The following is a 16,077-nucleotide window of genomic DNA, read 5'->3' on the forward strand; positions in this document are numbered from 1 at the left end:
AAAGTCCCAGTCCACTCTCTTCCATTCCCTCCCCTCCTCACCCATCTTCTTCCCTGAACGAGGTGAAGTGGTGAAGCATGAGGGTTTGGGAGAGGGGGCAGAGTGTCTGACATGGTCTCTCCACATACTCTCTGTCTATGACGGGGGATTCAGCCAGGGATTGGCCCCCTACTTCCATCGAAGAGGAAGGTCATACACTTGACTCAATGGCATCTGTCCTTTTTTATTCACATCTTGGAACTGCTTTTCTGAGAGGCTCTAGAGATTCCGGAGGGTCTTTAGGCTATACCCGAGAACCAGTAGAAGTGCTAATTTTCCCTAACATGGATGTTAGTCAGATTATACATTTGTGTAAAAAAAAAATCAGTTAAAGCTCTCGATTGGCTGTTTAAACTCATTGTTTGAACTCTATTAAAGGACAATGTTTAAGACGACCATTTTGGTTGTAATTACGCCTGTCTAGTGAAAAATGACAGTCATAATGGACTCTTTCAGCCTTAATTATGATTTGACTGTGGTTCTGAGGCACATGAAAGGTCCATAATTGAGGATTGGGAGGAGGGAGGGGAACAGGCCTGGAGGAGGGACGCCTGGGTTATATTTCTGTGTCTGGGAGCTGACAGACGGAGTCTCTGCACCAGAGAGAGCGGCTGTTATAAGCCCAGCACCACCCGCTGAAAACGTAGCCTAACCATAGACCAGATACCAGTGACCAGAGGAGCCAGCCCAACAGGCTTCTTCTCTCCCTCCCTCTGACTCTGGGGGCTACTGTAAATACATGGTAGTAACAGGCTTATTTTGGGCCACTGGAAAGGATTACAGGATAACATTGTCCAGTCTCATCCTCTCCTCTCTTTCTCACTTCCCCACAAAGAGATTCCTCACCCATTTAGATGCGAACTCACCCCCATGCTCCACACCACCTCGCCAACCCCCTGTCCCCGTGCCCCCCTGGGCCTGCTAGCAATTGGCCCTGTGACCCCAGAGAACACAGAAATTGAAGCCATGTTGTTAATGAAGCAGGTCACTTGGAGCCGATTGGGAGTTTGTTGACTCTAAGTTCCCCTGGCCTCTGTCACCAGGAGAAAGGACCAGTTTGGAGAGCTGACACAAATGTGCTACTATCACACTCCTCTGCAGTCAATCAATCACATTTGTTTTAAAAGCCTTTTTACATCAGGCGTCACAAAGTGCTTATACAGAACCCAGTTAACCCAGTTCTCTACAGCCTGTTCTTAGCCTAACCTGGAGCCGAGACTGAAACCAGCACCTCAAACCTAGTCCAGACATGACTTCTTCTCACGTTACACATTATACTGTTATCCTAAACCTTACACAATGACCCCTAATAACAATGGACTGGCATCTCTGCTCTCTCTACATGTAGGGATAGTCAAAGTATCGAGTCACACTGGCATTTTAGTCCTGTTGTGATAAGCTTTTTTAAAAACAATGTATGTAACCTTTATTTAACTAGGCAAGTCGGTTAAGAACACATTTTTATTTACAGTGTTTACCTACAGGGGAACAGTGGGTTAACTGCCTTGTTCAGGGGAAGAACGACAGATTTTTACCTTGTCAGCTCTGGGATTCGTTACTGGCCCAACGCTCTAACCACTAGGCTACCTGCCGCTTCAAAAGCTGTGTTGTATTGTGGGTACTGACTGTATTTTTTTTGTAGGCCTACTAACTATTCTGATGTGCGTGTGAGTCAGAAGGCTCCGATATCACTGTAATTCATTACTGCATTCAACGTAACCCTAACCCCATTGGCTCCCCTATTGTAACCATAACAATAAGTTGCTTATTAATGATGCTCAGTTTAAAGCACAATTTGCTGCAATAGACCAGTTCCTATCATACTGATGATTGTATGGATTTGCATCCAATTTGATTATGACGTTTTGATGTCTGACTAATTCTAGCTTCACCACATCTAATTTCAGGTTACTCCTCGTGGCCAAATGAAGGTTAGTTCAATTTCTACCTTTTTTAAAAAGTACTTATTATCTAGACAAATGTTAATACACAATCATGTACAGTACCTTCGGAAAGTATTCATTTTGTTACAGCCTTATTCTAAAATGGATGAAATTGTCCCCCCCCCCCCACCAATCTACACAATACCCCATAATGTCATAGCAAAAACAGGTTTTTAGACACTTTTGCTCATTTATATAAAAAAAACAACTGAAATATCACATTTACATGAGTATTTTCACACCCTTTACGCAGTACTTTGCTACGCACCTTTGGCAGCGATTGCAGCCTTGAGTGTTATTGGGTATGATGCTACAAGCTTGGCACACCTGTATTTGGTGGTTTTCCTCTGCAGATCCTCTCAAACTCGATGGGGAGCGTCGCTGCACAGCTATTTTCAAGTCTCTCCAGAGATGTTCGATTGGTTTTCAGTCCGGGCTCTGGCTGGGCCACTCAAGGACATTCAGACACTTGTCCCGAAGCCACTCCTGCATTGTCTTGGCTGTGTGCTTAAGGTCATTGTCCTGTTGGAAGGTGCACTTTCGCCAGAGTCTGAGGTCCTGCGCGCTCTGGAGCAGGTTTTCATCAAGGATCTCTCTGTATTTTTCTCCTTTCATCTTTCCCTCGATCCTGACTAGTCTCCCAGTCCCTGCCGCTGAAAAACATCACCACAGCATGATGCTTCCACCACCATGCTTTATCGTAGGGATGTTGCCAAGTTTCCTCCAGAGTTCAATCTTGGTTTCATCAGATCAGATCATCTTGGTTCATGGTCTGAGAGTCCTTTAGGTTCCTTTTGGAATGCTCCAAGTGGGATGTCGTGCCTTTTACTGAGGAGTGGCTTCCGTCTGGTCACTCTACCGTAAAGGCCTGATTGGTGGAGTGCTGCAGAGATGGTTGTCCTTCTGGAAGGTTCTCCCGTCTTTACAGAGGAACTCTAGAGCTCTGTCAGTGACCATTTGGTTCTTGGTCACCTCCCTGACCAAGGCCCTTCTCCCCCAATTGCTCTCTATGGCCGGGAGGCTAGCTATAGGAAGAGTCTTGGTGGTTCCAAACTTCTCCATTTATGAATGATGGAAGCCATGTTGTTCTTGGGGACCTTAAATGCTGCAGAATTATTTTGGTACCCTTCCCCAGATCTGTGCCTCGACACAATCCTGTCTCAGAACTCTACGGACAATTCCTTCGACCTCATGGCTTGGTTTTCTGAAATGCACTGCCAACTGTGGGACGTTATACAGACAGGTGTGTGCCTTTCCAAATCATGTCCAATCAATTGACTTTACCACAGGTGGACTCCAATCAAGTTGTCGAAACATCTCAAGGAGGATCAATGGAAAAAGAACTCAATTTAGAGTCTCATAGCAACAGGTCTGAATACCTATGTAAATAACTTATTTCAGTTTTTTTATGTGTAATGTGCCAAAATGTCCGAACCCGTTTTCGCTTTGTCATTATGTGGTATTGTGTGTAGATTGCTGTTACGTAACAAAATGTGGGAAAAGTCGATGGGTCTGAATACTTTCCGAAGGCACTGTATTTCCCACTGTCATTAGGAATGAGCATTTTTATTTTATATACTGTGACATGAAAATGAAATGTAATGATTGATAACACAAACTTAATTCAGACATCTTAACATAGGTCTAATCAAAGCTCATTGGAGAACATTACACTGGTTTAAACCGATAAACCACAATGGAGACCGCTGATGCATACAAACCAGCTTTCTTTTCCTCTGGTGTCTCTAATGGCCCTAGTCCTAAAGCGGTTCCTAGTCCTATGGAGGACTGGGTCCTTCGCCAGCTGGCCATGGAACTGCTTTCTCTGTGCTCCGGGTTAGGGTTCTGCAACTGGCGGCCGACGGGCAGAATTTGGCCAGCTGGTGATTTTATTTGGCCACCCAAATATGTTGTTGGACATAACACTAAAATATTTGTGTTAGGAAAGGGTTCCTAATGTTTGATATACTCAGTGTATTTGATCGTGTACAAATACTTTTGGTAGTGTATGTGGACACCTGCCTGTCAAATCTCATTCCAAAGTCATGGGCATTAATATGGAGTTGGTCCCCCCTTTGCTGCTATAACAGCCTCCACTCTTCTAGGAAGGCTTTCCACTAGATGTTGGAAGATTGCTGCGGGGACTTTCTTCCATTCAGCCACGAGGATTAGTGAGGTTGGGCGATTAGGCCTGGCTCGCAGTCTGAGTTCCATTTCATCCCAAAGGTGTTCGATGGGGTTGATGTCAGGGTTCTGTGCAGGCCAGTCAAGTTCTTACACACCGAGCTCAACAAACCATTTCTGTATGGACCTTGCACAGGGGCGTTGTCATGCTGAAACAGGAAAGGGCCTTCCACGAACTGTTGCCACAAAGTTGGAAGCGCAGAATCGTCTAGAATGGCATTGTATGTTGTAGCATTAAGATTTCCCTTCACTGGAACTAAAGGGCCTAGCCCAAACCATGAAAAACAGCCCCAGACCATTATTCTTGCTCCACTGAACTCTACAGTTAGCACTATGCATTGGGGCAGGTAGCGTTCTTGTGGCGTCCGACATACCCATATTCGTCCGTCGGACTGCCAGATGGTGAAGCGTGATTCGTCACTCCAGAGAAAGTGTTTCTACTGCTCCAGAGTGCAATGGCAGTGAACTTTACACCACTCCAGCCGAAGCTTGGCATTGCGCATGGAGATATTAGGCTTCTGTGTGGCTGCTCAGCCAGGGAATGCCAATTCATGAAGCTCCCGACTAACAGTTATTGCGCTGACGTTGCTTCCAGAGGCAGTTTGGAACTCGGTGGTGAGTGTTGCAACCGAGGACGGACAATTATTACGATTTTCAGCACTCGGCGGTCCTGTTCTGTGAGCTTGTGTAGCCTACGACTTCGCGGCTGAGATGTTTCTCAGAACAGGGCAAACTGGCTCTAACCAGAATAAAAAGACGAGTGGAAGGCCCTGGTGCACAACTGTGCAAGAGGACAAGTAAATTAGTGTCTAGTTTGAGTAACAGACGCCTCACAAGTCCCCAACTGGCAGCTTCGTTAAATAGTACACGCAAAACACCAGTCTCTACGTCAACAGTGAAGAGGCAACTCCGGGATGCTGGCATTCTTGGCAGAGTTGCAAAGAAAACGCCACATCTCACTCTGGCCAATAAAAATAAAATATTAAGATTGGCAAAAGAACACACACTGGGCAGAGGAATTCTGCCTAGAAGACCAACATCCCTGAGTTGCCTCTTCACTGTTGACATTGAGACTGTTTCTGTGGGTACAATTAATGAAGCTGCTCAATCTACTTGATGATCCCTGCTCTAGGGGTTATAGGTGAACTACGGGTGTAGGACCACATAAGGACCTATACACTGTCAACACTATTAGTATTCTGCACCTTATGAATGTTCTATTGCAGTGTTAAATCATTCATATCAACATACCTATACCTGTATTTATTCAATTATCCCAGTGTCCCATAATGCACCGGTCGCACTCCTATATAATTTGAGAGACACTGGAACATGGCGCAGACAATGGGAATTTTTATGCATGTTAACACAGGAGAGCAAGGAAAAGGCGGGAGGGAGAGGAGATTTAATATCACCCGTTTATTTATTAATTTTTTTACATTTTCTGGGATGCTGTGATTTTACAGTACTGGTGTTTGCCAGCACATTACACTATGTCAGAAGGCTGCAGTAGTTCTCTCTCCTCATATCTGCTTGGTAGGTTCTCACTAGTTTTAACACTCTCTCTGTTCTCTCTCTCCTAGGGTCATCAGTGTTACCCAGTAACATGGCGTACTTTGGGAGCTCTCAGGATGAAGATGCACTGGATGATGAAGAGGAGTACGAGGATGTAAAGCCAGACGTCAGCGTGGCATCTACTTCCTGTCAGTCCACGCCCAGGAAGGGCAAACCCCAAGGGAAACACGCCGTCAATGGCCACGGTATGACAATGTCCTCTTACTTACCTAACCTCAATGCTAACCTTAACCCTACGAAACGATCCTCTTTCTCACCTACCCAACCCTGAACCTCCCGGGAAACACGCCGTTAACGGCTACGGTGCGACACTTCAGCCGTCATACTGCCAGCTCCCTTAGTCTCTATAGAACTCTGTACATGCAATAGAGCACGGTACCACACCCCACTCTGACCAATCACAACAGACATTTAACACTGACCAATCATGATTGAGGGCCGAAGGAAAACGGGTGGATTGGTTCAAATGGACCTAATGTGCACAAGAGACCCACACGGTTAGAGCTGTCTGCAACCGAGCATGGCTGAGTTGGATGGAGGGAGGTAGGGAAAGGGAGAGCATGGAGACTGAGGAACTCACATGGGAGTGTGGCAGGGAGCATTCCATCTTTCCACTCCAATTAACACTAGGAGGGAACAGCAGTAACAAGGTGTTTATGCATTCAGCTCACAGCTGGCCAGGGAGGAGGGGAACAGGGATGGAAAACAAGGAGCACACACACACACTGTGTGTGGTTCTGAGGGGAGCTTGTCTTAATGAAACACGTCATGTTAAAACACAATGTGTCAGTGGTGATGAAGGCTACAAGCAGGCGAAGCCACGCGATAAATAGCTACATGTTATCAGTGGCATATGCTTGGTGTTGCTCAGCAACTTTCAGTGGTTATTATAGAAACACACACACTTGTAAGTACAGTGCTATGTTCCTGACTTTGTCGTCCTCCTCCCTGTGACACCAGATCCACCAGCCCAGGCAATCCCCATGGAAACAAGGCCAGTGTTCTTAGTTCCAAGTACCTGAGAAGCCGGTCTCTCAGTCTCTCAGTGGCCATTTTTAGCATGTATATCTGGGTCGGGAAAACTTTCTTTACATGCATGCCAGCAAAGCCACTAGACAGTACATGAATTGCACTATAATGGTGACAAACTTGTTATGGCCTACATGGTGCTCTGCTGTTGGTACAGCTTCAACAGCCGTCCCAACACCATACCACCGCGACACCTGGCTATCAGTGGACTTAAACAAATGTGGTTTCTACTGACAATTGAGATGTACAAACTATGGCATAAGGGGACCACGAGCTTGTAGGAGGCAATCTGTAATTTCGATTAAGACATTAAGGAGTGCGCTAGGACGGACGTAGTCAATATAACCATTTGTTCAGCACTTTTGAAATGTACAGCGACAATTCATAACATGGGCTACTAACAGCTTACTACCCAACATACACTTAGTATTACTTTCTTAGCTACAGTATACATATCGCTCTGGCATATCACATCATTTATGCATTTATACAAGATATTTTTGGACTCGCCTTGCTGTGCTCCCTTGAACAGGAAGGTGATGCGTCGCTCCTTTGTGGGAACATTTTGTCATCAGTCTGGTATTCTCTTGATTTATGGTGCTTTCAAGATAACTTGGGAGGGGGGGAACAAGGTCGAATCATGATGACGTAAGGGATCTTCAGGTTGGAGCTCTCGAAAGAGGCCCTTGCAATTCCGATTTGGATTAATGTTCAAAATGTATTTTCCCAGTCTGAGCTTGTTTTCTTCCAAGTTCCCAGTTGTCTTGAACTCACTGAAGTCGGAGATTTCCAGGTTTTGAGTGTGGCAGAAGTCATGCTGGATTGACAGCATGGCCAATGTTGAATGTTTATCATTTTAAGCTTGGAAATGAGACCCTTAAACCTAGACTTGGACCACACAGCCATTCCACTGAATAGCAGGCTAATGATTGCTTTGCAATGCTTGTAGTTAGGCACTGATTGTTGAATTTGCGATTTCCAACTGTTGTAATGTTCTTTTCATATGCCAAGGATTGAAAAGGATTTGCCAGTAGATGTCGACTTGATTAATGATGACCGCTAGCTAAGAATCAAAGCTACTGTACATATGTGATTTGACATTTTATTTGTGGCCAATGACCTTGAGCCGCCTTGGTTGGGTTCTTCTAATGTAACTCTATGGCAGCACCCAAGGGGCTTGAGTTTTCGAGCATTACCCATAGATGTCGCAGTGACGTAGTGTCCACATGACTGACTGAACACTGAGCCAATCACGGTGCAGCTAAAGAACATTACCAACCCCAACGCTACGTGTTGTCCACTGGCTGCCCCACCACAGAAGGCACTGAGCTCGGCTGAAACAACTGCATTTTAGAGCTGCCTTTCTTAAGAAAGTCAAAAAGAGACCACGTTTGTATGCAGCTTTATTAACGATTAGTATTACTTTTGCATTGTTTGCAAACTGATATGTGACGTATTAACATGCAAAACAGGCACACAAAAAAGACTGGTCGCCACTGCTCCCAGTACAGTGTTAGGCCTGGTCTGTAAGTACTATAGAAGCCTGTATCCCAGTACACTATTATACCTGGCCAGTACAGTACACTATAAGGCCGTGTGTCAGATGTGACACTTTTAAAATGTAGCGTGGGCAGTACTTCAGTAGTTTATTTGAGCTGCTGTGCACCGAGTGAGAAATCATAGAGCTCTGCTTTCATTACCCTGCACCTTGCTAACCCCAGCCATGTTTACATTTTCTAAATTAAACACCTTTTTTATTGAGTTCAGTTTTCCAGTAGCTTTTCAAAACGCTGAAGGGACTTAGACAGATGGGGGGGGGGAGAGAACGAACCATGTCGTTTTATAAACGCCAGCGACTGTTGATATTAAAACACTGATAAAAATTAAAAAAATAGTGAACCTCCATAAAATATAAAGAGAGCTATTGAATGTGTTAATTGGAATGGTTCAGACAGCTAATATCAATGCTTCTGCTCTAGTCTGAGGTTAGCAGGGCTGTCGTCTGGTGCTTGACCAATATAATGTTCACCACAAGTCACTGTACAAGACTGGAGGAAATATTTAATTGAAATGATACATTCTTGTTAAAGTTTTAATATACACAGTGCCTTCAGAAAGTATTCACAACCCTTGACTTTTCCCACATTTTGTTACAGCCGGAATTTGAAATGGATTAAACATTTTTTTGCCTCACTGGCCTACACACAATACACTATAATGTCAGTGGAATTGTTGTTTTTATTTTGTACAAATGAATTACTAAAGAAAAGCTGAAATGTCTTGAGGCAATAAGTATTCAACCCCTTTATGGCAAGCCTAAACACTTTCAGGAGTATTGCTTAAGTTCCATGTACTCTCATTGTGTGCAATAATAGTGTTTAACATGAATTTTGAATAACTTCCTCATCTCTGTACCTCACATATATAATTGTCTGTAAGGTCCCTCAGTCGAGCAGTGAATTTCAAACACAGATTCTACCACAAAGACCAGGGAGGTTTTCCAATGCCTCATAAAGAATGGCACCTATTGGTAGATGGGTAAACATAAAAAAAGCAGACACTGAATATACCTATGAGCATGGTGAAGTTATTAATTACACTTTAGATGGTGTATCAATACACCCAGTCACTACAAAGATACAGGTGTCCTTCTGGACTCTCGCGTGGCCAGAGAGGAAGGAACCGCTTAGGCCAATGGTAACCTTTTTAAAAACAATTTAGAGTTGAATGGCTGTGATGGAGGAAAACTGAGGATGGATGAACAACATTGTAGTTACTCCACAATACTAACCTAATTAACAGAGTGAAAAGAAGGAAGCCTGTACAGAATAAAAATATTCCAAAACATACGTCCTGTTTGCAACAAGGCACTAAAATAATACTGCAAAAAATTGTGGCAAAGCAATTCACTTTTTTGTCCTGAATGCAACACATTACGGAGTACCGTTCTCCATATTTTCAAGCATAGTGGTGGCTGCATCATGTTATAGGTATGCTTGTAATCATTAAAGACGGGAGTTTTTCAGGATATAAAAGAAACAGAACGGAGCTCTGCACAGGTAAAATCCTAGAGGAAAACCTGGTTGTCTGCTTTCCACCAGACACTGGGAGATGAATTCACCTTTCAGCAGTACAATAACCTAAAACACAAGGCCAAATCTACACTGGAGTTGGTTACCAGGAAGACATTGAATGCTACTGAGTGGCAGAGTTAAAGTTCTGACTTTAAATATGCTTGAAAATCTATGGCATGACCTGAAAATGGTTGTCTAGCGATGATCAACAACCAATTTGACAGAACTTAAAGAATTCTGAAAACATTAATGGGCAAATGTTGCACAATCCAGGTGTGGAAAGTTCTTAGACTTCTCTGTATTAGTATTCTCTGCCAAAGGTGCTTCTATTTACTTGTGTAAATTAGATGTATATATTTTATTTTCAATACATTTTAATAAACGTGTTTTCACTTTGTCATTATGGGGTATTGTGTGTAGATGGGTGAGACGTTTGTATTTAATCAATTTTGAAATTAAGGCTGTAACACAACAGAATGTGGAATAAGTCACGGGGTATGAATACTTTCTGAAGGCACTGTAAGCCAGCAGCATCCCTCCTACACTGCACCGAAATCATATTTTCCTCTGTTGGTCCGGTGTTCAACCTCCTAAGATCATCTTTCTTTCCTGTTGGTTCAGTGTTGAACGGCCCCAGCAAGGCGCCCCGAGACAGCCCCAAGCCCAGAGGGAAGGAGTGGGTGCAGGTGAGAGAGCGCAGTGAGAGAGCCGAGGCCCGGAGGGAGCAGGCCCTCAGCCAGCTAAAGGCTACAGCCAGGGGCCACACTACCAACGGACTGCCCCACAGGAGGGCTGCAGAGGAGCTCAGCAAGCAGGTACTGTATCATACTTCATCTATGCCTGAACAGTATGCTTCGTTGATTTGGCTTATATGTAACTCTAATGGTCATAAAGATGGCTGACCAACATGCCTCCGTAGCCACCAGGCGCGTGATTATCGTCTATCTTTTATCGTCATTAGAAGAGCAGTGATGTGTTATGATAAAAAATATTCTACATTAATAGAGTAACATGATAGCAGCATGCTCAGTGTTGTGTGAAATCCCTGAGCTCCTCTCCTCCCTTTGTCTCCATGTAATGATTGTATTTCAGTCTGCTACTATATTTAGTACTGAGGCTGGGTTGTGAAAGCTGCCTTCCTGTCCAAGACGTTCTGTTGGTTTAAAATAGCTCTAAGGAGGAGAGGTCGGGAGGAGGATGGAGAGTAACTTTGACTCTGCTCAAAAAGCACATTGTGCTTCTGACAACTGCGTGAACTAATCAGAATGGAGTGCTGGGGTCTTTGCCTCGTCAGAGAGGGCAGCATCAAGACTAGCAGCTCTCCCAGACGGCCAGCAGACGTGGCCGAGCCACGCTGTCTCATGTTGATGCCGGGCCTGTCGGTTTTAAGTGCCGCCAACTGACTAATTAAGGAACAATGAATCTCAATGAGCAGGGGAGAGCCAAGACAAACTACGCTCAAGTTATTGGCCTTTGTTCTATCCCCCCTCCTTCTGCCCTCCTCTCTCTGCTTTCGCTCTCTCCTTCTGATTAAACCCCCCCCCCCCTCTCTCCTTACTCTTTACCTCTGTTCATGTGTTATGCTGGCAGATTTACCATCCTTGGCAACAGAGCTCCAAACATTTTGAGGTATTAGCATTTTGTGTTTTCTGATATTAACTGTGAGTGCAGCAGCAGGCTGATGTCCAATCCCCTGGCCGAAAGCATCAGGATCCCTTATCTGTGGAAGGAAATCAGCCATAGGTTAAATTCTTATCATACATGAACCCAATGGCCCTGTTGTATAGCAGTTAGAGTAAGCCAGAGTCATGATGTTTGATGAGATCCAAACTGAGGAATGTTAATTGCGCAGGAATATTGGGTTGCTGCTCCGGTATCGCGTTGACCTTTCGGTCTCAGTTTAAAAGTCAATATTCTGAAGGCTATTCATGAAGATGAAGGCCACATCTTTCAGCTATCACATTGGTGGGTTTGTTTGTTTGTGTGTGTGTGTCTGTTTCTCTAAGCATTGGAAGGGTTACGTTTATAGCTCCTCTTCCTGATCCAGTCTGTTTGTTGAGATGGATCCAGTCTGTTCCTATAAGCATCTGAGTTGCAGATGTTCCATGTGAATCTTCTCGCCATCCTGCAGATTGGCTATAGCAACACATGATGTCATCCTGGCCCTTCCCCCGCCACCCCCCCTCTTCCCACTCACGTGTGACCAAAATCCACTTCAGAGGGTTGGCTGTGTTTCTGTTCTCGTTCTCTCTCCCCCCCTCACCTCTGTTTCCGGCACTGAATTTTCTCCTTCGTTCTCACCAGTCTTTTGGTGCTTTCTACAGTAACATGGGGCCTTCTCCTGCTCCATGGGGCTGGGATGTAGCCCATCTTCTCTCTCCCTCTCCTCTTTTCTCTCCTCTGCCACGGACCAGACTATTACAGTGCAAGGCCAGGGCTCACGTGCACACCAACCCTCAAGGCTTGTGCAGCAGCACAGTGCCGGTGAGCTCTCTAGTGGTGAAACTAAAGTAGACCACCACCCAGCCCGCTGTGCCTTCTTGTCAGCATATCTGTTCAGTCACAGTTGGCTGACTGGCTTTCTGTTTCTATTACTTTGGTCTTTGAGGCCAAATGGATGAGTTTGACCCTAAAGGAAGGTGTTTAAATTCTGCAGACGGAAGTCTTGAGAGTCTTATTTAATCTTTGGTTATGACCCTAACCTTCTAGAGTTCTAGAATCTGATGTGTTCGTTGGTTCTTTGCGTTATGTTTCGAGCCCCCGGTAGACGTCACGCTGCGTTTAGACATCGTCACTCTGGCCTGCCGGGGCGACGCCGTTCTTTCTCTCTCAAAAATACAATGGGCTTTATTGGCATGCGAAACATGTTTACATTGCCTAAGCAAGTGAAATAAATAAAAGTTATAACTCCAAACCCGATCAGTAACATTGCACTCTCAAAGGTTTGAAAATGGTAGACATTTCAAGTGTTATATTATCCGCTATGTACAGTGTGTTAGCAATGTGCAAATAGTTGTAGTATGAATAGTAGGCGACGATAAATAAACAAATTATTGGTGGTATTTACAATGTTTGTTTGTTTGCTTCACTGGTTGCCATTTTTCTCATGGCAACGGGACACATCTTGCTGCTGTGATTGCACACTGAACAGATATGGGAGTTGATCAATCTGTGGGAAATGTGTATCTCCTAAGGTGGTCATACATTGGACAGGAGGTTAGGAAGTGCAGCTCAGTTTCCACCTCATTTTGGGGGCAGTGTGCACAAAGCCTGTCTTCTCTTGAGAGCCAGGTCTGCCTATGGCGGCCTCTCTCAATAGCAATGGATTTTCTTAATTTTGTGTCAGTCACTATGGTCAAATATGCTTTTTTTGGTTGATTCTTTCCAGTGTCAATTAGATATCTTTTTGCCTTTTTCATAATTTGTTTGGGTCAAATTGTGTTGCTGTCCTGGGGCTCTGTGGGGTCCTTGTGAACAGAGCCCCAGAACCAGCTGGCTGAGGGGCCTCTTTTCTAGGTGGATCTCTCTGTAGGTGATGGAATGTGTAGGCATTCTGTGTGTCTCTCGTCTCCTCTCTCTGTCGCCTCTCTTGCTGTCAACTCCCCTCTCTCTCTCCCCTCCCTTCTGCCCCCTCTCGCTCCCCATCCTCTGTATTTTTCCACTGTTGGAGTGGAAGGGGACAGGATTGATGAAGGGGGTCACATTTCACTCCCCTTATCTTTTAATAGCCTCCCTTTGTGCTGGCTGCACCTGATAGGAATACAATACAGCTGCGGCCCTGCTTCAAACGCAGCCGTCAAGCCTGCTGTCACCTCCCTCTGGCACCTCGCTGGTTCGATAACGCCATCCTCTCATCTCCTCTGCATAGTTCGCTTACAGCAGGGCTACTAGGTTCACTTACAACAGGGTGCTACTCAAACGGACAGGGATGTAGTGGGAAGAACAGCAGAGTAGCTAGGTGGGGTCGAAGCAGAAAGCTGGTGTCCAGCTACCAGAAACCCCAATGTATCCATCCCAGGGTCTCAGTCCAGACATCCCCTCTGTTTTGACTACACACAACTTTTCCATTTTACTACACACACACACACACACACACACACATATATATTAACATGAATGACGGTTGTTCCCGTTCAGGTTGATGCTAGTCTGTATCATGTTCTGGGGCAGGGTGGTTTAGGGGCAGCACTAAAACTAGGGCAAGTAAAAAAACATGACGGGAGAGAGGGAACTGAGAGAGAGTCGACTCTGCTTCTTCCACTGGTGGGTCTGGGTGGCTTTATTCCCCCAGCTGCCATTAGCCAGTGAGGTCCCTGATGTAACCCAAACTACCTACATTAGAGCTCACATGTTCAGCAGGGGTTCTCAGATCTGCAAAAAAAAAAAAAAGTTTATTTTTGCCATTTAAAGAGGTTAAGGAAACCATACCAAATAAAACTGGCTTTCTGCTGGGATGGGGTTTCAAGTAGTAACCCGTTTTGTACATACAGCAGTTGGCTCTGAAGTGAACCTCACTCCATGTTAGGGCCGGGATGGCTTTTTCATCTGTTGAAGCTGATACTGATCTGTTTTTTGCCCTGTGAGGAGTGTTTGTCTATAACTAGCTGATTTGAAAGTACAGCAACCCTGTATAGGCTTTAACGAATGGCAGCAATTTCCGCATAGCATTTAGTTCTAACCCTAACTCTTTACTTTTATAGCTGTTTCAGCGAGTTAATGTTTGCTTGGAGTTTTTACTTCAATGTCAAGCGCCAGCTCCTGAGAGTGTTAGTGCAGTGAGTCTGTGTTCTATGTTGCTGCACTACAGTATGTGAATAAACAACTCCATGTTTCTGGTCTCTCTCTCTCTCGCCTCCCACTCTCAGGTCTCTAAAGTGAACGGAGTCACACGGGCGTCCCAGACAGGCATGCACACGGCCGGTGCCAAAAAACCGAAAGACTTCAGACTGCCGTCCAAAACTGTGAATGGCCTTGTCACATACACCAAAGGAAAACGAGAAATGGTCAAGAAAACCAAACTGAACAAGCGCAAACACAGCACTGCTGCTACCCATAGAGCCCATAGCAACAATCGCCACCACAACCACCTCCAGCGCCACCAGCGACTCCCCCTCTCCAACTCAGGAAAAGCCCAGAATAGCAAAGCAAAAACAAGCAAACAGGTGCTATTATCCAATGGGGTGCACAAGGTGACTAGCGGGGGCGGAGTGCGCTTCAACGGACACCTCTGTGCCAAGCAGGAGGTGGGCAGGCAGGGGCGTGAGGGACTGAGGAACTCCAAGCGGAGGCTGGAGGTGGCGGTGGCTGCCATCGGGGCGGTGGCTGACTCCCAGGGTAAGCTGGTCGTCCTGGAGACTAACCCCAACCGTAAGAAGACCAAACAGAACCAGAGCAGCCCCCTGGATGGTAAGACCAAGCACCAGACCAGCCCTCTGGAGACACGCAGTAAGAAAGCGTGTCAGGGCAAGGCCTCGGTCCCTAACGGACACATCGTCATGGAAACCACCCCTCCCCCCTCCCTGCTAGCCCCACCCCCTCCCTCCACACCACTAGCCACTCCAGAGCCAGGGCGTCAGCGGCCCAAGCGAGCGTCAGCCGGCAAGTTGATGTTCATCAGACAAGCACAGCACCGGGCGCAGGCTGCCTCTAACCCTAACCACACCCACACCCTTAACCGCTCAACTACCTCAGAGTCACCTGGCCACACCCCTGGCCACACCCCTGGGCATACCCCTCACAAACCAGCAGAGCCTCGGCCTGACAGGGAGTGGGAAAGGGAGAAGGAGCGGGATAAAGAGAGGGAGCGGGTGGAGAGGAGCAGGGCGAGCTGGGCAGCGTTGGGTGAGGCACCAGAGTTCTGTCCCACCCAGCGGGAGTTCCAGGACCCCCTGGTGTACCTGGACTCTGTGCGGGAGGGGGCGGAGCCCTGCGGACTGTGTCGGGTGGTTCCCCCGGCTGACTGGCGCCCAGAGTGCAAACTGAACGATGAGATGCGCTTTGTGACCCAGGTGCAGCGCATCCACAAGCTAGGCCGTCGCTGGGGCCCTAACGTACAGAGGCTAGCCTGCATCAAGAAGCACCTCAAATCTCAGGGCATCACCATGGAAGACCCCCCACTCATCGGTGAGTCTAACTGACTGTCCATACTTTACCAGCAATACTACCCTAACACTGGTCATCAGTTAGTCTGACAGTCAGACACACTCACATAGGCTGGACGACTGTCGCAAAAC

The 16,077-nt window shown here is 46.0% G+C and overlaps 1 protein-coding gene across 2 annotated transcripts in view; it reads left to right on the plus strand.

Moving 5' to 3' along the window:
* Positions 1 to 16,077, plus strand: part of LOC109875556 (protein Jumonji) — an 81,285-nt gene that overhangs the window by 56,822 nt on the left and 8,386 nt on the right. Inside the window, exons 5-8 of one of the 2 annotated variants that reach the window (XM_020467899.2) lie at positions 1,947 to 1,970; positions 5,750 to 5,926; positions 10,466 to 10,659; positions 14,710 to 15,967. In XM_020467899.2, coding sequence (XP_020323488.1) covers positions 1,947 to 1,970; positions 5,750 to 5,926; positions 10,466 to 10,659; positions 14,710 to 15,967 — 1,653 coding nt within the window. The remainder of the gene's footprint in view (positions 1 to 1,946; positions 1,971 to 5,749; positions 5,927 to 10,465; positions 10,660 to 14,709; positions 15,968 to 16,077) is intronic. The other variant, XM_020467900.2, reaches the window with a different exon arrangement.

Source organism: Oncorhynchus kisutch, linkage group LG17 (assembly GCF_002021735.2).
Source record: "Oncorhynchus kisutch isolate 150728-3 linkage group LG17, Okis_V2, whole genome shotgun sequence".
Taxonomy (NCBI): domain Eukaryota; kingdom Metazoa; phylum Chordata; class Actinopteri; order Salmoniformes; family Salmonidae; genus Oncorhynchus; species Oncorhynchus kisutch.